Genomic DNA, 18,126 nt, shown 5'->3' with positions numbered 1-18,126 from the left:
TGGAAGCTTACGGATCTGGCGAAATAGTGAAATAGGCTAAATTTTCATAACATTTCGAGATTGTCCCTGTGCCATCATTTGGTCTCGGTGTATAAGTTGTACATGTTTTATTCATAAAAGCTTCAAATTCCTCAAGGGACTAGACCATACTATTATTACACGAAGAGAGAATTTAAGATTTTCTAATGCACATTTTACAAGCAGCTCAGTATTAAAGAAAATGTCAGCCAAACGTTTTGATTGCCAAAAAATGTCCTCTGCCACCTTTACAGTAAACTAGAGTGTTCCAAGGAAGGCATGTGTCGCCTGCTTTGTAGCTTCATTAAATGTGTAAATAAATCTAAGAGTGGTCAGATTTTTATTTACTATAAGGATGATAGAGTGATAGTTTATGCATTTGCCTGCAACGAAAAAAAATGGAGAATATATGGCACCATAATCCCCAAATAAATAATTAAATTTACATTATTAGAAATAAATATGAACTTATCTTTTTATTAATACGTGTTTACAGCAATTCTCCAAAAGAAATTTCTGTCTGTCTTTTCTGCAATTGTCAGTTTACACGATCCATTGTTGAATACCGATACCGATGTATTTTTATGGTATTTAAATATGTTTGTGTGGTAACTGAATAGCATACAGTTTCAAAGGTTTTTTTGTTTTTTTTTTTTGTTTTTGTTTTTGTTTTGATCTGAAAGTGTTTTCCAAAAATCACTCAAAAGAGATTTCAGTCTGTTTTTACTGCAATTATCAGTCTACACGATCTAGTGTGGAATACCCATCCCGATGTATTTCCATACTACTGAAATATAACTTTTCTCGTAACTGAATATTATACGGTTTCAATGTTCACTATCATGAGCTCATAAACATGTATAAATGCTAAGTATCTAAACCCTGCCTCTCAAAGTCCAAAAGTCATAAGTTTAATTAAACTGCCCGAGATATGTTTTGCAAAGTAGGTCAAAGATGAAGATCAAGTGGATTGTATTGCTGGTATTTCTCATTTTGTCTTATGACAAACAGTGCACATACTAAATAGCTTAGACTTACCTCTAAGATGTCAAAAATATACTGTATATCGGCACTATGAAATATTTCTAAAAGTAGCTCAAAGGTCAAGGTCAACGTTTACGAGGTAGGTAATTATAGTAATTCAAAAAAAGCCATAGCTTTATATGTGCAAAATATCAAATCTATCCCTCTAACAGTCCTCTTACAGAGATAAAGGTTGTGACAGACGGACAGACCGACAAACAGACAGACGCCGGGTAAAGTGATCCCTTAGTGCCGCTCTGCTCTGCATGCGACACAAAAAAGGAGAGAGAGAAACGTAGATTCTAGTGCTTGAGAGCGCTAGCAATGACATCGACATGGTTTTCAAATTGTTTCTAATATCAAAGAAAAAATATAATTGACATTATTCCTATTCAAAAGTTGGGGTTTTCAATAGGGAAGTTACTTTTTTGCACTTGCACATGTATAAACTGTTATATTTAATATTATATAAAGTCTTAAGTGTTGAAATCAAGAACATTACATTATAGAAAGCAGACTTTAAATATCCTTTTATATTGACATTACATTATACTTTTCTTTTTTTACCATCAGTGATTTCGTAAAAAAAAATGTGGACGTTTTAGTGAGATTTTTTTTTACAGCTGAATTAATAAAAAAAAAGTCAGAAATATTTTTATTTTCAAAACAACCTAAAAATTTCTAGAAAAATAAATGGTTTGACAAATTGATTAATTAATATATTCGGATCTCGTTTAATGTATTGATATTGAACTGTCTTTAAATCAGCTTTGATATATTTGACAATATGAAAACAACAATATTCATTTTATTTTGCATTTGGCGTCTGATTTTCTACCAGGATATTTGGCACTATTCTTTGATTAACAGAATTTTTATTAGATTTCAAGACAATTTAACAGTGCCAAGAAGACCAATTTATATCAATTATGAATTCGAAGCCATTAGTCCGTATGCCAAATGAATTGATTATTTTTTCTTACTGAACATTTCAATAATTTCGTGCTGCATGCTAGGTCAACTTTTGTATGTGCATGGTACTCATTAAGCAGTATTAAGAAGTTAATTGGTTTAATTAATAATAAAACATTTAATCGCCATTATTTATAATATACTATTTTTTAAAATGCTTTCCGACGAGAAAGATTCAATAAAAAGTGATACATGTATCACCAGTTGAGGATATGATTTTTAAAATATGTATTATTTTACTTAATTTAATATAACTCAATGCTACATGTACTTTTAAAGGAAAGATTTCAATATTGATATTAACATTATATATTTTTTCTCCTAATATATGCTTTTTGTCAAGTGAGTTACTTTTAAAATGTGATTTTCTTTAATTAGTCATCGTTTTTGAGTCCTGTGTAGGTATCAGCCCATTTTTAAAAAAAAAAAAAATTTTAGGTTATACGTGTATCTATTGTTCTAGTTACAATACATATCATAAAAAGACATTGTCACCTAAGTATTTGACGTGTTACATGTATCTCTACCATGTGCATTCAAATCTTTAAACATCATTAAATATTATATAAACCTATATTTTCTCTTATTGGTTAAATTTAAAATCGGAAATGTTTTAACACTGAAAAAAAAAAAAAAAAAAAAAATTACAAACTTCATGTCTTGTTTTATGAAATTATCGTGTATTCGCGTTTAATTTGCTTTGCTGAAAAAGACCAAATTCCTTATCTTCCAAAACCAACTTTTACCAGCAATTAAAACGATTTTACTTACCATTTTATCACTAAAATTATTTTTTTTCTTTGGAGTTTATATTCAACCTTAATTATTCATGTAATATGCATAATGAACAATTTCAGCAATAAAAATATGCACATAAACAAACTTACCTGAACTAACATAACAGACCACAACAAACAAGACCATTAAAAAATGAGTGGGTTTCTGTCACATCAATTGAGTCTTCAATATTCATTAACAGAATTTTTGATAAAAGAATATATATGTATAAGGAAATGTTGGTTTTATTTGGATATTCTTTGTCTTATAAAAATTTTAAAATTCTAATTTTTGTGTAAATACCTCATACATAAAGTATATAAATATTAATATGTAGTTATTTACAAAAAAGACGTTTTGGAGTTAGGTTAATAATAGAGAGAGTTATTATGTGTGTAATGAAAAAACCAAGTTCTTTTTCTTTTGAAAGCATTTAACACCGCAGTAAAAAAAACTTTCTTTCGCAGATTTAATCCTGTGATGGTAAAAGTGAAGAAATTTAAATACAACCGAACCATTTAATCAAACTCGACGGGTCCAAGGTTAAAATTAGGTTAAAAGTAGAGATATCCGGAATTCTATATAACGAATTTAAAAGCTATAAAGAAAATGTGGTAGGGACTACAAAAACACTTCGACATATCCCTGATATTCGAGATTATCGTGTTCGGAATAATGCCGTTTATCTGGATAAATACATCATGTTTTAGAGCGACGGACAGAAATATTGAAAGCCAGTGCGGCATTAATTTGTACTGGACAACAGACATGCATATACTATTTGCATTTAAAAAAAATCGAAAGCAAACGTGAAAGAGAGGAAGGATTCAAAATAATGACTGAATCTACTTAAAATGCAGAATTCCGTATGTGTACAAAACTTTTACAAAGATCTCGAGTCGGTTGTACAGTAAATCTTGATTAATCCGGATGTTGTGTATTTCAAAATTTTACCTATAGCTTATAATCACTTTGGGTAAGTTTCATTAAAAAAAAAAAGGGTTATCTGGAACTTTGTCTAATCCGGTTAATTTCAACTTGATATCTGAATAATTTATTTTGGTGACAATACATTTTTATCACTTATCATATTGTTTTTTTTTTAAAATTAATTTCATTTTTTTTTATCGATGAATCACTTCGATGAACAAACATGACAAATGCACTAAAATTTCTATGTATCTTGGAATTTTTACTCTGTTTTTAAAGACAGCCTGAAATAAAAAAAAAAAATGTTCACGCTTTCAGCTTTGAATATGTTGCGCTTTCGAATTCCTTGAATGCTCACTTGTGATAGTACATTTTATAATTTTATAATTAATAATTTTATAATATAAATCTTGGTTGCGGCCGATTTGATGCTTGGCATCAATTTTACTTGTTTTCTATTGTACACTCATTATTTATATACACAATTTAGCAATGCAGGTTATATCTACGTTGTTAATCTGTCTCATAGACTATTAATGACTGCTTATCTGATCAAATATTTGAAGTATACATGTATTTACATGTAATTTATGTGTGTTTTTCAACACGTCAGTCCTTAGAGCATAGAGCAATGAAGATGCATCAAGGTTATCAGTGCATTTTTTTCCCTTTCAATGTATCACCTTGAATCTAAATGCACGTGTCAAGTAAAGAAAAAAAGATCGCCTAGGAAAGGAAAGTGAATAAGTGAAACGATCATGAAGCAATTAACTAATTAATTAATTAATTTCTGTCCAATGACCCCTAATAAACATCAACGAGGTGAACTTTTTTGCGAAATATATAAAATAAATCATGGAATAATGTGTCACATTTTTTTTTCCTTTGCAGCGCTATCGCCGTACGTGGCCTGACTCGTGACAGATTCCATATTTTGATGAGCTACAAAACTTTATGACAATTAAGGCCACTGAAGAGTTCTACTGAGTCAAAGTCATCAGATTTAATAAATTCTAGTCATGAAATCGAAGTGCGTTCCATAGCTTGACCCTAGTTTTTGCAAGGTATCAATGTTATATCATTGACCCTATATGGAAATAATGTTGATTTCCATCATCGAACAATGTGAAATTTACATAATATGTGAAATCTACATAAAGCTAAAACGTTTTCTTTGCATTTGTAAATTACGAAATAGTTTATCTATCTGTTAGGGTAATTAAAAAGTGGTTTACATAAACATGTCATTTCTATAGATTCTTCTGATCTAGAAGCATTTCATACCAGCATTTGGTATGTCAAATATGATGATCTGAAACATGATCAAAGAAAAAAAATCAATGACAGCTTCCTCAATTCAGTTTCAGAAAATTTTCAAAAACAACTTTCAGTCGTTTGCGGAACTTTCATCAAACGACAATGCATCAAGGTCAAATTGAAACTTTATTGTTCATTAAAACATTCCTGTAATCCAAACACGCACAGGACTTCATTGGTTCAGCATAATCATGTTAAGGAATTTTAAAGTACATTTGGACATATTTAAGTCTTATCTGTATCGGAGAAATATGTGAATATATGATTATGAAATAAATAAATACACAAATATTTTTCAACAAGACCAAGCAGAAAATATCAATACTTATTCGAAAGCAGCATTCACAGTATCCTGTACATATAAAATAAAAGTTCCAATAATTATTATTAGATATTGGTTTGCATTTAGGAATGTCTGTATGTGCCACAGAGAGTGCTATTATGGATAAAGTTAAAATAAAATATGACTATCCTGATCATCTACACTGAAGAAAAGCTGTAAAAGTCTTCGTTTTCTGATAATTGATTTTGAATTCTAATTTTGGAAACACAGGGTCTCTTGCAAAAATGATTGTTTCATTATAAAATTACCTCATTTAAGGGAAAGAAAAATCGACCACACATGTACAATAAAACGCACATGAAGAGTACTTATGAATAAGCTGTATGTAGCCTTGAGTGAAACAAAACCAGCAATCTGTCTTTTAATTAGTCACTTATCAGTTTTGCCACAACCAATCACTGATTTAACCACAAACATTGTTAACCATTAAACCGCAGTCATAAATCGATTTAAACGATTGAGTTTGATACAGGTTTTGATTTAGTGATCGCAAGTTTCCCCTAGTGAAATGAGATGATATCATCTGAAATGGGAAATTCGCTTGTTTTGCACTAAAGTGACACAATTTAATGTATTTGGAATCCGATACCCTTAAAAGCTTTTGATACCGATTATAATAAAACTGCTTATAATGATTATTCTGATGATCTTCAAGAAAGACTAGATTATCTAAATTTGATAAAATCTCCGATGCAATTTTTATAATTGATTGTTATTTTTTTCTGGATCTATGCTAATGGTATCTTGAGCCCGATGTTTCAGAATAGCTTTTGGCGCAATTCTCACATTTGGCGTATTTAGTTATATCACCATGAATCACATTGTCGATTACCACCTGAAGAAAAAAAACGAATGAAAATAGTAATAAATGAAATACAAATTTAAAGATTTTCCTTGCGCATGTGGTTCAATTGATCAATCAATCAAGTATCTTCCCCCATAAATAAATGTTGAATCAATAATCAATGTATAATTTGTGGAATCGTGCAAAATTTGTTTTCGTTTTTAAATAAATGAATATGAATCACTGCTATTATTAATGTATTTGAATTACACACCCGTCGTAGAGTTTGATAATAGTTACTCACATTAAGTTCGATTTGAAATAATAATTCAGGTTTTTTTTTACCCATTCAATCATATTAATCATCGATATTAAAGGAAACGTGTACAAATTATATAAATATATATATACGGCATGTTTCACGTGTTTTGAAATGTAGTCGAGTTTTCGTTAAAAAATATGCAAGGAAATATCTATTTATACACTGTGTTTGTATTAGAAAAAACTGAAACTCTTTTAATTTCAAAAGATGACACATTTTGTTTTCGTATTTCAAATGTATAATGTTCAAGTAAAGTAAAAATTGATTTATTTATATATCTATATATATTTTAGGGGAGAACTGAATTAATTTTAAAATGCGAATACATGGTACAATGTCTCGGGAACAAACGAACGGAGAAACAGTGTTCGTTAGACGCTATTGTATTAAGATTTATAATTTACGTTTGCTTCCTGCAGAAACTACAAGAAATGAGATAAAACACATATGAAAGGTATACAATGTCTGTTACAGCAGATATACAACCCGACAAACCTGTTCGAATGTAACAAATCTCCATCTTACTCCAATAATTAAATAATTAACTAAAATTGTTATTTTAATAAAGCCAAGAAACATATTTTTTTTCTTGTGGTCAGAGATGAATGCCAATATCAACAATAATAGCAAAGTTTAATTCTCGCAATATTCGACGATTATATTTTATTGCTAAGTGAATAACTAATTAGTGAAAGGTTAATTAATTTATAACGTATAGGAAGTTTGATAATCAAAATTCAAATTGTTTGGAATGTCTTTTCGCTCTCGAAGGGGTACGAGCTTGTCAAACACATCATGAATATATTAATTCGCGATTGACGGCATTCATTTGTCGAATTTAATGAACGTGCATAAATTTTGTAGAACATATATAAAGCAAGACGTGCTCCTCGATTTCACCATAGAACCTTTCGTCTATCTTTTCTGTAGCCACAGTGGAACTTTACGATTCATTGTGGTTAGAAACATGGGGACTACACAGGTTTTAGTGGGGGTCATATGTTTGCTATTTTCACAATGTTCTGGCTTCTTCAATCCCGCCATGGTAAGTTTCTACTATTGTAACCATTTCAGAGTTTTCTTTTATAATTGTCAGTTTGAGTGTATCAAAGTAAATCGAAAATAATTTTAAAAATTGAGTCTTATTTTTATTCTTTCGATAGTTTTACTCATAATGGAAAAAAGTGGTTTTCATTAATTAAAAAAAGGCCCCATTAATATAATTAATCTGAAATGAAAAGAAACATTTTTCTCTACTTATATTTTGTTTGCATTTTTTTCTTTCAGAAACATTCCCTCGCACAATCCATCAGCCAATCCGTTTCAAAAGCAGTTGCTAACAACCAAAATCAGATGTTGGTAGCTAATGTTGCAAACGTTGGCTCTATGATCGGAACACAAAACAATGGCCCAGTACAGAACTTTAACGCCAGAAAACCTGCACCACAACAGCCAAGTTTACCGGCAGGAATCAGTTCGTCGTTCGCTAGCAGATTTTCTGGTGGCCAGCAAACTCAACAGAGTCATAATTCTTACCACACCTCTTTGTCTGCATCTGCTAGCCAACAGCAGCAACAAGTTAATGAGTATCGTAAGCTCTTTGGAATGCTTGCTTCTTTGACCCACAACCAGCATCAACAGCATTCACATTCTGGAAATGTGATGAAAGCAGAAGCAATCCTGAATAAGATGCTTGGAAAGTCCATCAGCATGAAAGCCACAAACTCTTACTCCTCGCCAGCTCAAATGACTTCTCGTATTCAACTTATCCAGAATATGATTGTTGAACTTATGAACTACAGAAAACAGTTAGGCAGTGCAAAAGCCAAGAAAAATCCATTGACAGTATTCATGAGGAGCTACGATCTACAAAAGAAAGGAATGTTGGAGGCCTTCTTGAACCTTGTTCGTAATCATCAGGTACAGCAAGCCGTCGTTGATAACTCGGTATACAGACGTGTTAGCTCTTCAAACAAGAATTCTCACAACACGATTGTTTTCGCAAAGAATGCCAACGTACATTCTCCAGTTCAAACTCAGCACAATGCCCCGATGTACCCAGGAGCACCAAAAACAACAACAACTACAACAACAACACCAGAACCGACAACAACAACAACCACACCAGCCCCAACCACAACAACGCCACCTCCTCCTCCACCACCGAAGTACCAACCTCCACCAAAATATCAACCTCCTCCTCAATACCAACCTCAACCATACTACCCACCGCAGTATGTTAACCAACACCAGACAATAAACAATAACGTCAACGTCAACAACAATGGAGGAGCTAATGCAATGAACGCTCACGTAAATATTGGTAATAATCAGAATCAGCATGCAGGCGGTCAAGGTGGATTTTATCAAGGACCCCCACCACAAGGACCTCCCCCAAAAGCACCAACTCCTCAAGGACATTGGCAACCAGCACCAGGGCAGCCTAACCAGTTCCAGGGACTTAATAACAATGTAAATGTTAACAACAACGGAAGAGGTCCAGCTAATTTTAATGTTGGAATACAAAACAACCAAAATCAGCATGCTGCCGGAGGTGGATACTATGGAGGAAGCCATGGAGCTGCTCAACAAGGTGGACATACCCAGCAAGGTGCTTACATGCAAGGTGGTCATGGTAACGCTCGAGGCGGACAAGGTGGTCACGGTGGTGCTCAGGGTGGTTATGGTGGACAGCAAGGCGGCCAACAGGGAGGACACGGTGGTCAACAAGGAGGTCACGGTGGTGCTCAAGGCGGACATGGTGGACAGCAAGGAGGTCATCATGGTGGTGCCCAGGGTGGTTATGCTAGTGCTCATGGAAGGTATGGTGGACAACAAGCAGGTCAACAAGGTGGTCATGGCGGTCAGTATGGTGGTCAGCAAGGAGGCCAGCAAGGCGGTCAACAGGGCGGTCATGGTGGTCAACAGGGCGGTTATGGTGGTCATCAAGGCGGACACGGTGGCCAGCAAGGCGGACACGGTGGCCAGCAAGGCGGACACGGTGGTCAGCAAGGAGGACACGGTGGTCAACAAGGTGGTCAACAGGGCGGTCATGGTGGTCAACAAGGTGGTCAACAGGGCGGTCATGGTGGCCAACAGGGTGGTTATGGTGGTCATCAAGGCGGTCAGGGTGGTCAGCAAGGCGGACACGGTGGTCAGCAAGGTGGTCAACAGGGTGGTTATGGTGGTCAACAAGGAGGACAAGGTGGACATGGTGGTCAACAAGGAGGACAAGGTGGACATGGTGGTCAACAAGGAGGACAGGGCGGCTCTCAAGGTAGTCAATTTGGAGCTCATTGGAAAGGAGTTTTCGGGCAGCAAGGAGGAACTGGTGCAAAACAGGCTGGTGCTTATAGTGGTGCTCAAGCTAGACAAGGGGGTGCACAACAAGGCGGTCAACAAGGTGGTCGTGGTGGAGGTGCTGCTGGTGGATTTACGAACATGCATGTTGACATTATGAATAATCAAAATCAGTACAGTGCGGGAAACGCAAATCAATACCAAGGACTAAATAACAATGTCAACTTAAATAACAACGCTGGTCCACGTTCCCGTAATCCGATGGGACAGCCTAAAATGCCAAAAGCTCCAAAAGGTCGGTCCAACGGTGGTGGTGCAGGTGCTTATCAGGGTGGATATGGAAACAATCAAGGAATGAACAACAACCTCAACATTAATTTAAAGGTACCAAGACCACCAAAACAGTCAGGTCCTGCAGGTGGTAGTCCAGCAAAAAATCCCAAAAAGACACATATTTACATCAACTTTCACGCTCCAATTGACAATGGATTCTATCCTTCCCTGAATGCTGGTGTTGGTCCTCGACCAAAGTCTCCTGGAGGAGCAACCCCAAAGAAAGGACCAAGACCAAAAGGGCCTAAAGGTGGTTCCCCTAAGAAAGGACCCAAGAAAGGACCAAAGAAAGGTGCTGGACCAACTCCTAAAAAGGGACCTAGACCTAAATCCCCTTCACCCAAAGCTAAAGGACCAAAGAAAGGACCTCGACCTCCAAAAGGTGGACCACAGCCGAAAAGCGGAGCACCCCAGCCCAAAAGTGGTCCAACAGGAAAATATACGAAAACAACATTTCATCAGCTCCAACATGGAAAACTTCCAATTAATTTAGTAATCAACAACAATTTCCCACAAAATATGATGAATATCCATGGACACGGCAATAACGCTGGAGCCACAGCTCTCCATCAACCAAACAATAACGCAGGAGGTCACCAAGGAGCTAGCTACAATGGACAAAGTGCTCACACACAACAATCACAAGGAGGTCAAGCAGGGGGACAAGGCCAGGGTCAACTGGGAGGTGGACAAGGTCAGGGTCAGCAGGGTGGAGGATATGGTCAAAGTCAACAGGCTGGTGGACATGCTCAAAGTCAACAGGCTGGAGGACACGCACAGTATAGTTCACAGTACAGTGCACAGTACAACACTCACACCAAATTACATGAAACTGTCTTACCTAAAAACAAAGTCAAAATAGTTGGTAACAGAAACAAGGTTCGCACCTTCGCTGGTTTAGAGAACCAGCTTCAAAATCTCCCTCATGGCTCGACAGTGAAAGGTGCACAAAGTGGACAAGGACAATCACAACAAGGTCCATCAGCTTTGGTAAACGTACATATGCAACAACTTTTGCAACTTCTTACTGGTCAAGGTGGTCAAGGCGGTAGTCAAGGAGGAAGTCAAGGCGGTAGTCAAGGAGGAAGTCAAGGCGGCAGTCAAAGTGGCAGTCAGGGTGGCAGTCAAGGTGGCAGTCAGGGTGGCAGTCAAGGAGGCAGTCAGGGTGGCAGTCAAGGAGGCAGCCAAGGTAGTGCTTACGACATTTATGCCCAACAACAACAAGCTCTTCAGATGCAAAGCGGAAGTCAAGGTGGAAGTCAAGGAGGCAGCCAGGGCGGAAGTCAAGGAGGAAGTCAAGGTGGCAGCCAGGGTGGAAGTCAAGGTGGCAGTCAAGGAGGTTCCCAAGGCAGTGCTTACGATATTTACGCTCAACAACAACAAGGTCTGCAAATGCAAGCTGGTCAGCCAAGTGCACCATACGAGCCTTATGCACAAGGTGGTCAGGGAGGGCAGCAACATGGTGGTTATCAACAAGGAGGTCAACAAGGTGGACAACAGGGTGGTCAGCAAAGCATTATGATGTCTCAAATTATGGAACTAGCTCAACAGGTGCTTGCTGGAGGACAAGGCAATCTCCCGCCATCTACACAACAGATGTTAGACATGGTCATTGCTCAAGGACAATCAGGACATGGAATCCCCCCAGATCAGATTAACGTGCTTATTGAGATGCTAACCCAACAATTACAAAGCGCTAGTTTCCTCGACCTGGGCGCCCAAGCAGGAGCTCAGGCTTCATCTTCATCATATGCAGCATCAAGCAGCCAACACGCCTCATCTCAACAGAGTAGTTACTCTGCCGGGCAGCAGCATCATCAAGCTGGTGGATATGCAGCAGGTCAGAGCCAGGGAATGCAATTCATTGACCCTGTCACTAATAACGCTGTTCCACCTGTGGACTTCCTCGGGTCTCTTCCGAAAATGGCTCTTTACGAATCCGGATCAGTTGTAGTATCCAAATCCAAAAAGCCTTAAATCAGGGATAAAGACTTGATTAACTAATGTAAGTCGCCCATGATCTTGGAAACCAAATCTACAGTCTTTCGTTGATTTCTTTTCGATTAAACTGGTTTTCAATGAGCATGGTTGACAAAATTTTGGGGTCTTGTTGAAACAGTACGTCCTGAGGAAATTCGAACTAGCAATGTATGGTTCAGGGATTATTTGGGCGCACTTGACCGCACCGGAGACAGTATTATTTGACAGTTAATTCTGCATGTAATTTGTTATGTTAATTTAAAATGACACTGTGATTCTACGTGTGCGAAAGGCGAGAGAAAGAATATTTATTTTGTTATGAGTGTTGTTAGAATTTATTTATTGTGATGACAAGTGAAATCCGTTTGTCTCACTGTTATGTCAATAAAAAATGAAAATATTAATAAATTTTTGTTATCAATAAAGGATCAGGTGTAAGGTATTGAACATCTAATTGAAAAAAAAATACTGTCAGTGTGTATATAGGATGCAGTCCTACTATCTTAAAATACTGAGAATGAGATATTGCAAAGGATGTGAAAGTCACCATCAAATGTATAAAAAGATTGTTGTCATTTAAAATTATTTAGATCTTACAGTTATATAAACATGCTTGTGTATAATGATAGTCATAGTAATGCAAATGACATTTTGCCGGATGAAAGAACAGAACGCTTAATTAAAAAGGTAAAGGAAACATTTTCATTATACTCCATACCCCTTCAATTTCGATAAATCACTTTACACAAAGCACATAATAACATAAATGTTTTGCAAAGTTCAAAAGGAGACAATAAGTGTATAAAGTATATATAAAGTATATTTATATCCGTATTTAAATATGGATTTATTTTAAAAAAAAATGGAAATTTTTCACATTAATCAGATTTAAACAAGGTGTGCTTTCTTTTCAATATTTAATTTTTTTGCTTTGAAGCTAAGAGAATAGAATAGAAACAGCCATATTTTTGTATATTTCTCAACTTTTCCTTCAAAATTACTAGCACGCATATACAAAAACATAAAACCGTGGCTAATATTCGCCAGAAAATGTAGATTAATCACCTGTTCTGATATTAATGTAATTTATTAATGTCCTTTCTTGTCAACTATTTCTTTTCTGCAAAATTTTAGAGGGCACTTCTGTAAAATGTAGATTTATGCATTATTAAGGAGTCAAATAATCATTTTATAAAAATCCTTTCAAGTTTAGTGTTTGATATCTCTTCTTCTATTTCCCTTAAAATTAATTATTCAAGAATGTTCAAAGAGGTCAATATTTTCAACACGAAAAGGTCACAGGGTCCCCGAAATGACGTCACGTGGACTTTTCGTACCATGAAATCTAGCTGATTACTTTAATTAAGGTCAAGTATTCCGAATAAATATCAACAAAGCGGTTGGTAATATTGACAAGGTCTAGACGTTTAAACAATGTCAATTGCATGTTTAATTGTTATGTAAATACAATTAATAACACTTCATAAAATATTAATCAGGTCTTCTGCAAATCTTCACTTTAACAACAATTACTGTCATTTTCGTTACAGGAAACAAATTATGATTTTTTAAGTATTTATTAACAAGCATAATTTCATGTCAAGATACCACACAGACCAAAGCAAATTAGTTATGTTAATTTTAATTTGAATCTATCATACCTTTTAGCTTTGATTAATATTACAACTACATCTGTACTAGTATATAATAAAAATTTGGAATATTTTCTAACCATTTGCACATTTCTTTAGGTTCAACATGCATATCGCTTGGAATAAATCCAGCAACTACATGTATCAAATTGGAGGGGTTTTCTTTTTAGTTAAGACTAATACTATAGAAAAATTACAGTTGGAAATTAAAAGATCAAAGAGTTTACGCCTTGAAAGAAGACAAGATAAAAAGACAAAATAAAAACATGATGCATAATTTCATACAAATAATTTATATTATAGGGATGAAATCGTTCTTATCAATGAAGTAGCAGAACAGCAATTTAAAACACTGAAGCGACTATCAATCAGCTTGCTACAGATTTGAAGTGACGGAAGATCAATGTATGTCATTGTAGAGACGGAAGATCAGTGTGCTATACTTTTATAGAGACGGAAAATCAATGTGATATACCTTTGGAGAGACGGAAGATCAATGTGATATACTTTTGTAGAGACGAAAGATCAATGTGATATACTTTTGTAGAGACGAAAGATCAATGTGCTACACCTTTGTAGAGACGGAAGATCAATGTGCTATACCTTTGGAGAGACGGAAGATCAATGTGCTATATCTTTGGAGAGACGGAAGATCAATGTGATATACTTTTGTAGAGACGAAAGATCAATGTGATATACTTTTGTAGAGACGAAAGATCAATGTGCTACACCTTTGTAGAGACGGAAGATCAATGTGCTATATCTTTGTAGAGACGGAAGATCAATGTGCTATACCTTTTTAGAGACGGAGGATCAGTGTGCTACATCTTTGTAGAGACGGACGATCAATATGTTTACCTTTTTAGAGACAGAGGATCAGTGTTCTACATCTTTGTAGAGACGGAAGATCAACCGGAAAATTTTACTGATATAAGATCAATCTTTTTCTTCATTAGAGAAGTGATAGGTGATAAGTGTGCTTCATTGTAGTGGTAGAAGATCAGCATGCTACGATGTACATTGTTGTAAAGCAAGAAACAGTCTTACACATTGTTCTGGCTATACACAGTATGAAATATTGTAGCAGGCCCATAAAGCCCCCACACCCTTTTTTCTGAGTATAGTATTTTACTATAGTAAATTTTACTTTAGATGTTTATTTGCCCCCCTCCCATTTGATGCGGTAAGGTCGAACACTGGCAAATTCCAGAATTTGATAGTTTTTTTTTTGCTTCTCAAAAAGGAATTCCAGATTGCTACTTTGTAAAAGGGAAGATCAGCTTGCCATTTTGATTGATTGTGTATTGTTTTACGTCTCGTTCGAGAATTTTTCATTCATTTAGTGATGACTTGCTATTTTGAAGCGAAGGAAGATTGACATGCTATATTATTGTGAGGGATGATTAGCCTGAAACGAAGATCAGCCTACTACTTTGTAGTAGCGAGAAAATCTGCTTCCTACATTGTAGTACAAAAACTAACTTGTTAAAGAGACGGAAAATATTTCCTCGTCGTATAGTTAAAACAGACATAATATTGATTTTGATTTATGATTGCCATTGCAAACCACAAACAAGGATTCCCCCATCATATCAACAGTGAAATCTTCTCGGAAAAAAATTCTGTAATAAATTACCTGACTGTCTGTTCATGAAAATTATTATTACATTAGCCACGTAGTAGAAAGCCAATGGTAATGATCTTCGTTGGAAGTGATGTGAGATTCAAGTCACACATTATCTGTCAAGGCCATAAACTAACGCTAACTCGGTACATATTTGCTGAAAGTTCGAAGCACTAAAGACCAGGAAGCAAACTGAGAGAATGCTAGAAATGTTCATAGGTAGTGTCACATCTAAGTAACTATCCTCTGTAATTTTATGCACAGTGTGTTTCCTATATATTCCTTTTATATACTTGTCATAAAGGGAACATTTTTATCATGTTCGTCTAAGGTTGTTAATTCTTGCATAGTTTGGGATCAAAAGAACGTTCTAAAATTTGTGGGGGGAGGATGGGGGGGGGGGATGAATTTTTGCTACACAGAACTTCTGATTTATATATGTTGTTATGTTTTTAAAAACAGAGAAATTTTTAATGCATAAATTCACAATCACCTAAACATAAAAAATTAGATAAAAAAAAAACATACATGTATATATATATGCCGATGTCAAATGATATTGAGCTGAAGTACCCATTGTCAATCAAAATAAGATAAATCAATTTCTAGCACAGCATACCACGGACAGCATGTGGCTAGTACTGCTACATTGTAGCAGGTAATCAACATTCAAAACAAGAATTAAAAGCTAGCATTTGATCAGTATTTCTCGATGAGGAATATTGCAAAAATGGTTAACGCTGCCATTATGAGATGTCAACTAATGCTAAAGCGAGAGTATGGAGTAGTTTTGTTATAAAGCTTCAGGGAACACGTATTTTTCCATTCTTATTTGTACAAAATTAATCTTAATTACGACAAGATAATTAAAATTGCAATGCTGATTTTCTGAAAACCCCTTTCCCTTTGCTTTACTGAATACACAATCTACATAAGTACAACTTTATGAAACGTATCTGTAGTTAGCAATAATATCTGGTCTTACTGCTTATTATCCTAGTAACGTAACATAGTTATCTGATGTTGATTTCTTTCAGTAATGAAATGTTTATTTTACATGTGCGCATAAATGGTTACGTTAATCGGATGGCTCGGATGAAATCATCCAAAAACCGCCCAGGCTAAATGTTGACAGTAAAGAGTATTTCACGGTATCTGTGCATGTATATTTTTTTCTAATAATCACCGGACTCGTACCACTGACTGATTTTTTCCGCGCAAATATAGATGTCACAACATGTTTTGAGAACATGACGCTCTTTTCCCTCAGTTAATGACACTAACATCCCCACGAAGTGATTAAAATTAAAAATGTTTCTTATTTCTTTATCTATTTTTTAATTCTTTGTTTATTTACCGTTTGATCATTAGATCATATTATTGAAATTAGTAAGTTTATGGTTAAGGAACTTACTATAAAATATTTTTGCTTTGGTTCAACATGCATATGCAGTTCGTCATGAAAGGGTGGTTATAATCAACTTATTTTGCAAGTGCAATATTTATTCAGAAATATATTAGATAGACACCATGCTGATACAATAGTATATATCAATCAAAAAAAAAATTCTAACGTCCAACCTACATATTTTTTTTTATTATTGACAGTTTCCGATTTGATAAGTTTATGCATAAGGGGTCAATATATTAGATTCGTACCACTCTGGAGATTTCTTAATTTCTTGTCTGTGATTAGTCGCCACCCACGCAATTTTACTTCATTGACGTAAAACGTATTTGATAGTTCTTATATATATTCAATGTTAAGCAACACCAAATATCTATTAAGTACACAGATTTTTTTTTTTGATCAAAAGATAGGAATTCTTCCATAGGTAAACGAATAATATTTTCATGAAATTTAAATAATTATTTAGCACCGAAAAGGACGAGACAGATTTTCTAGGAACTATTAAACCACATGTCTTGAATAATATTATATACCCCCTCCCCACCCCTGGCATATTCATTCCAGCGTACTGAAATTCAAAAGATGAGGTTTTAGGTGTGATTTTTGTTAGGCAAACATGTGTCCTTGAAATACTTCAAATAAGTAAAGTTTACTTTGGTTATAAAAAGGGGAAAAACTATCATACATTCACAAAGATCAATTTGTAGACTAATTGTTCAAAGAACAATTAGAGATGACCTTTTCACCTCTCTAAGTTTTTAGCAAACAATTATGTTATATACCGGTAATATATTTGACTTACATGTACACCAGACAAATACAATGAAACACGTTTTTAACGAACACGCTTATAATGAATTGACGCTTACAGCGAATTGAGTTTCATTCCCCAAGCGGATATGACGCTTATGACGAAGCGAGATCGTCCGTCCATGGCACTTCGTTATAAGCCTGTTTTGCCCCCCCCCCCCAACAAAAAAAGAAATTGAAAAAAATAATAATAAAAAAATCATTGAAAAAATCTTAAGCGATCTTGACCTTGATCAAATGTTCAAGGTCAAAGGAAACATTGCAGTTGGTCTAATGTTTCTAAGACTAAACGTCTATAAGTTTTAAGCATTGGTGATAAGACCAAGGAATTAAAGGGCATTAAATAATAGAAGAGGTCGTCAGATCGTATCGCATGAAATAATAGCTTTGCCTTGAGTGACAAAATTGACTGTTAAAAATTTGGTGGCTTTACAATATACACTGTACGATTTCAGAGGAGTTTATGGTGAAAGGGGAAATAATTTTACAAGGCTTCAGGGTTTTGGGTCAATAACGAAATTTTAAGGGGA

The 18,126-nt window shown here is 35.1% G+C and overlaps 1 protein-coding gene across 5 annotated transcripts; it reads left to right on the top strand.

Annotated features, from left to right (window-relative positions):
• The first annotated feature begins 7,401 nt into the window (after nt 1–7,401).
• Nucleotides 7,402–12,501, top strand: LOC133189410 (uncharacterized transmembrane protein DDB_G0289901-like). Of its 5 annotated transcripts, none has more exons than XM_061324786.1 (3): nt 7,402–7,531; nt 7,774–9,349; nt 9,458–12,501. In XM_061324786.1, the coding sequence occupies exons 1-3, from the start codon at nt 7,454–7,456 to the stop codon at nt 12,094–12,096; spliced, it is 4,293 nt and encodes a 1,430-aa protein (XP_061180770.1). In that variant the 5' UTR covers nt 7,402–7,453; the 3' UTR covers nt 12,097–12,501. The 5 variants fall into 5 exon arrangements, with proteins under 5 accessions (XP_061180770.1, XP_061180772.1, XP_061180771.1 ...); XM_061324788.1 differs by having other exon boundaries at nt 7,774–9,520; nt 9,743–12,501; XM_061324787.1 differs by having other exon boundaries at nt 7,774–9,544; nt 9,764–12,501.
• Nucleotides 12,502–18,126: the final 5,625 nt, after the last annotated feature.

Source organism: Saccostrea echinata, unplaced genomic scaffold, assembly GCF_033153115.1.
Source record: "Saccostrea echinata isolate AGI-Se365-2 ecotype Australia unplaced genomic scaffold, CSIRO_AGI_Sech_v1 ptg000018l, whole genome shotgun sequence".
Classification (NCBI taxonomy): Eukaryota; Metazoa; Mollusca; class Bivalvia; order Ostreida; family Ostreidae; genus Saccostrea; species Saccostrea echinata.
The sequence above is the reverse complement of the archived record's forward strand: the minus strand, read 5'-3'. Positions and strand labels throughout refer to the sequence as shown.